The sequence below is a fragment of the Buceros rhinoceros genome, unplaced genomic scaffold (assembly GCF_000710305.1).
Source record: "Buceros rhinoceros silvestris isolate BGI_N320 unplaced genomic scaffold, ASM71030v1 scaffold21185, whole genome shotgun sequence".
In the NCBI taxonomy this organism is placed as follows: Eukaryota; Metazoa; Chordata; class Aves; order Bucerotiformes; family Bucerotidae; genus Buceros; species Buceros rhinoceros.
In genome coordinates, this window is record NW_010414900.1 from 33,183 (window position 1) to 38,354 (window position 5,172).

At 56.2% G+C, this 5,172-nt stretch overlaps 1 protein-coding gene across 1 annotated transcript in view; it reads right to left on the reverse strand.

The window, feature by feature from the left end:
* Positions 1–5,172, reverse strand: part of LOC104494432 (metabotropic glutamate receptor 4) — an 18,013-nt gene that overhangs the window by 5,386 nt on the left and 7,455 nt on the right. The window contains exons 5-6 of the mRNA XM_010137250.1: positions 5,115–5,172; positions 3,667–4,602 (exon numbers count right to left, since the gene is read on the reverse strand). The exon at positions 5,115–5,172 is cut by the window's right edge and continues 2 nt beyond it. Of these exons, the coding sequence (XP_010135552.1) occupies positions 3,667–4,602; positions 5,115–5,172 (994 nt within the window). The remainder of the gene's footprint in view (positions 1–3,666; positions 4,603–5,114) is intronic.

Consider the following 5,172-nt stretch of genomic DNA (forward strand, 5'->3'; position numbering starts at 1 on the left):
GGGGCCACGCCTGAGGCTCCACAGCCCTTCTCCTCCTGGCTCCCCCGCCTGCCCACCCTCCTGGTCCTCAGCAGGTGCCTTTCGGAGGAGCCTCACTTTGCAATCTCCATAGTTCCTGCCTCCCACCCTGCCTCGGGACTTGGAGGCGTTTCGGCGAAGAGGAAGAGAGCAGCTGAGCTTGAGCTCAGACAAGGCGTCTCGGTGCACACCAGCCCCCTACCCACCTGGGCTGGGGACTCCCCTTGGCAGAGACCCTGGCTGGCACCAACTGCAGGCTCCTCAGGCTGCCCCCCATCTCTTAGCCCTCCACAAAACCCTGCAGCGCTTTTGGGGTCTCCCAGGGCCACCGCAGCTACCTTCACCCTACTGATGCATTCGCCAGGAACAGCCCCATTTCCTGCAGCTGCCACAAACCCCACCGCAGCTCAGAGAAGAAGGGTTTTAGCCTGGAGTCTAAAGGCAGCCATGGAGCACTGTGCAGTTAACCTTTGGCCACATCCAAAAAAAAAAAAAAAAGACCATTTCTCACAGTTTTATTTTCTGCTCTCTTAATTGGACCCTGCTTTGCCCCTCCATTAGCAACACTCGAGCTTCCTCCCGAGCCCTTTGAGGAGTGTGCTGCAGGTACCAAAGAAGTCCCAGCTCCCAGTTCAGCTTCACGGGTAGGATCAAAGAGCAGCCTGTCCCCGACTCAGGATGATGACACTGTGCCAAGGGACCACAGCAACCCTGAGTGCCCCAGCACAGGTCCCCAGGGCCAGCGCTGTGTCAGCCTTTGTCCCGGGGCTGGGTGAGCCCAGCCAGGCCAGCCAGGCTCAAGGCATGGCCCTATACAACTTGTCTTTGTCTCAACGCAAATCTCTGCCACGAGTTGGCAATCCCCTCCTCTGGATCCGTTCCTGGCCCACTTACAAGAGGTACTGCACTGCCACGGGTGCTGGGGACGGGACAATCTGCTGAGCCCTCATCCAGCGCTGCAAAACAAAACACTGGACAGTCCTTTGCATTCCTTCTCCTCTCCTCTTTTTCCTCCTGAAAGCAAATGTGATAAACAGAGAACCAGACAATGACACCGCTGTTCAGCTGCCGCCTTATCAGCGCAGGAAATTGTCTCTTTCTTTAGATCCTCTGTTATTGCTATTTCTGTAATCCGCTGGGATCGGCAGGGATAAGAGGTTCTTTTGAGAAACGGCTTGGGGGACTTGTTATAATAATATGCCACCTCCATGCAAAGTTGTAGGCACGACGTAAAACAAAATAAAATAAAAATGGAGATTTTGATCCAACTCCTCCAGAACACGAGGCAGCCTTGGCCGCAGGCTCAGATGGGGTCGAAGCAGAGGTGCTGGCCAGCATTTGGAGGTGGGGGTCTGCCCCATGGCACCCTCAGGACTCAAGCGAAGCTCTGGCCGTGCTCCAACAGCCCAGCCGATGCTCCTGGCTTTGCTTTTCCCAGATGTGCTGTCCTTCCACGGAGCCCAACGTGGCCTCAATCCCGGCAGCAACAGGGTGAAGTCGAGGGGATCCTTCCCCACGGTGGCCTGGGGATGCCCCGCCACGGTGGTGTGAACACCAAAACCCCCAGTTTTCATCCCAAGGATGCGCTCCGAGCCAGATCCTCTGTGCGGCTGCGTGATGACATCTTTTTGACCTTTTTCTCCCCAAGACACAAACCAGCAGCTAAAGCTCTGAGGCAGCACCAAGCACCCAACTCCTCCACTGCCCCTTTGAGCGTGTCCGTCACCCTTCAGCCACAGCCTGCAGCCGCTCAGAGCTCCCGTCCCACGGGGGCTCAGCCAAGCTGGAACACCCCAAACGCCTCCCTGGGATCACTCCATGGACGCTGAGGCAGTGGCAGGTTTTGAGAACAAGAGCTGTGTCCGAGGGGACCTGGGAACATCACTTCTTCCGCCTCTAATCAGCTTGTTAGCAGCCTAATAACAGAGAAGCCCTGCACGTTACAAGCCCCCGAAGTGAGGCACAGCCTATCGTCGAACTGCTGCTTGACAGCCAGCTTTCGGCAGCCCTAAATTATCCCATGACAAGCTGCAGTGAAGAGGTGAGCAACCTTGCGCATAATCTACAATCATTATCATTTCCATCTTTATTACCCACAGTATGCCGAGCACATTAAGGAGGCTTTAAGGGAGCTTTTGTTTTGCAATAATTTCTTAAAAAACCTGCTTTCTTGTTAGTATCTCCCCTGCCATCTCATCAAAATGGAAATGCTGCAAGAGGCTCCATTTATTTCCTTTAATTCTCCTTCACTTCCAGCCAGCGCAGGCTGCGTTGGTAGGGATGTTTCGGTTGAGCCAAAGGTGCCTGTGCAGACTCGGTCTCCTCGAGCTCCGGGGTTCGATGCTCCGAGCAGCTCTCCAGGGCTCATCTGAAATGCCGGTGTCCACGACAAAAGGTCTCTCAGCAAACCACCCCTGGCCCTGTTGCAATAGGTGTTTCCCAAAGCCGCGGTGTCAGCAGCTCTGTGTCACAGGAGACATGCTCAGGGGAAGTTATCCCAGTCGTGACGGGTCTGGAGAGGGAATCCAGGCACTGGGTCACCCCGGGGATTTCCAGGGAATAGCAGCGCTGGGGTTTATTTGTCACAGGCGGCTCCGTGCTGGCAGCCATGAGCTGTTTGCATTCAACATAAATGCGATTCGTGTTTTGGCTGGCAGGCAAAGAGGATTTGGGTCTCATTCATGAGATTTTTCTTCTTTGTTCTCACTCCCTCTCACTTGAATATGGAGCTTCATCCAGGCTGGCCTCAGTCCCTTGGGTATCGGCACCAGGATCACCCTCCAGGAGCTGACGACGGGGAGGACAGACAGACAGCCTGGTTCACAGCCCCTCTGGGATTATCTGGCCTGCCCTCATCTCACTGTGTGCGAAGTCACACTGGACTTGCAGGGGATGCTCACCCTCCAAACCCCTCAGTGAGACGGAGCCGCCCTCTTCCCCCGCAGCCCTGTGCCACCCTGCCCGCCGCAGCCCGCCGAGCACTTTGTTGTCAGAGCCACGTTGCCAAACCCGTTGGTGTTAATTAAAATCAGAGCAAAACGGTGGCCGAGTGAGAAGCTGCAAGTTGCCGTGTGCCCAGGCAAGGGAGGGAACACGCCAAGAGGTTGCTCTGCTCCCTCCTCTTTGCCTTTGCCCGCCGCTTCTTCCAGCTCTTGGGGATTTCGGAGAGCAGGTCCATCTCTCCAGCCTCCATCACTGACACAGTGCCATGAAAAGGAGCCAGCCCGGCAGCACTCGGTCTCTTTTGCACACAGACATGGTGTTGATGACACCCAGGACCTGGAGCTGCCCCAGGGACCCATCCTGCCCCAGCCCACAGGGCAGCAGCCCATGCTGCCCACAGCTCCCCTGTCCGGAGAGCAGAGAGGGCACAGAAAAGCAGAGGGAGAGGGAGGAAATGAAAGAGGAAAGCAGGAGGGAAGAATGAGGAAAACCACAACAAATGGGAGAAGGAAGATGGGATTGGAGGCAGTGGTCTCTTCTCCCTGGCAGGGCAAGAAGTCTCCAAACCAGCTCTTCCCACCACAATTCCCAAGCCGGCAGGACCGCAGAGAAGCACTCTCCTCTCTTAGAATATGTGAGCCTCTCTCAGCTCCCTTCCTTGCAGCCCGCAGGGCCAGCAGCCAGACCCCTCCCCTCCTCCCTTACCTTTTCCGCCGACTGTGATGTCCCAAAAAATATAGGGATGAAGGCTAACCACACAATGCAAGTAGTGTACATGGTGAACCCGATGGGTTTGGCTTCGTTAAAGGTCTCAGGGACCCCACGGGTCTTAATAGCATACACAGTGCAGGTGACCATGAGAAGCATGCTGTACCCAAGCAAACAGATGAGGGAGAGGTCCGAAATGTCACATTTGAGGATGCCCCGGGCAAAGTGGGGGTTTGTAGTCCGCTGGTCCTCATAGTCAATGACAGAGTGGGACGGGTCCACGATGAACCAGATACAGACGCCCACGAGCTGCAGCGAGATGAGGCTGAAGGTGATGACCAGCTGGGAAGCAGGGCTGATGAACCGGGGGGCACTGACCGACTTCTTGCCCTGCTCAAAGATGCGGTAGATGCGGTTGGTCTTGGTAAGCAGGGCAGCGTAGCTAATGCTCATGCCAAGCCCAAGGAAGATGCGTCGCAATGAGCATGTGCTCAAGTCGGGCTCAGCGATCATGAGGAAGGTGGTGGCATAACAGAGGAAGATGCCTGTCAGCAGGACGTAGCTCAGCTCCCGCCCCGACGCCTTGACAATGGGTGTATCGTTGTAGCGCACGAAGGTGATCACCACAAAGAGGGTGGCAATGATGCCCACAATGGCGATGAAGACAGGCACCACGGCCCAGGGTGAGCTCCACTCCAGCTTGATGATGGGGATGGGGGTGCAGCTGGTGTGGTTCTCATTGGGCCGCTCGTTGAAGTGGCACCGCTTGCAGTGGAACTCGTCCAGCTGGTACTGGTAGCCATCGCAGCGCTCGCAGTGCCAGCAGCAGGGAATGCCTTTCACCAGCTTCTTCCTCTCGCCAGGCTTGCAGGGCAGGCTGCAGATGGAGCTGGGGAGCTGGCTCCCGCCCCCTGGCCACAGCATGTTCTCCACCTGCGGGGAGATGGCACCAGCCCCACTGACGCATCTGTCAAGCATCCATGGGGCATGGAGGGGAAGACCCACCTCTGCTCATGGCAGTGTTGCCTGGATCCAGCCCCTTGCCACATTGGTACCTCCCATGAAGGACCCCAGCCCTACCCAGCATGGGGACAGGGAGGCAGTAAAGATCTTCATCAGCCTTTTGGTAATATTCAACAGCAGAAACCCAAAATAAAGTCCCTCCTTCCCTGAGAAAACCCCCTCTACTCTCTTCCGACTTCTCCTTCCCTTGGCAGAGCTGCAAAGTCGGGTGCTCAGAGCCTGTGGGATATGGGACACCCTCTCCTCTGACCGTCCCCAAGTTTGGCAGCCTAACTTGGCCCCCATGGGCTTCCAGTCATATTTTCTACACCCTCAGCTTTGCTATGTGACCTCAATGGGTACAAGAGAAATCTGTAGCACCTTCCCCTTGGCACGGACCACACACAGCCACCCCACAGGCACCAGCCAGCCCCCAGCCTTACTTTCAGGTGGAGGTGGTCTGTCCATTGCCCGATGACTTTGTACTCAGGAGTGGCATTT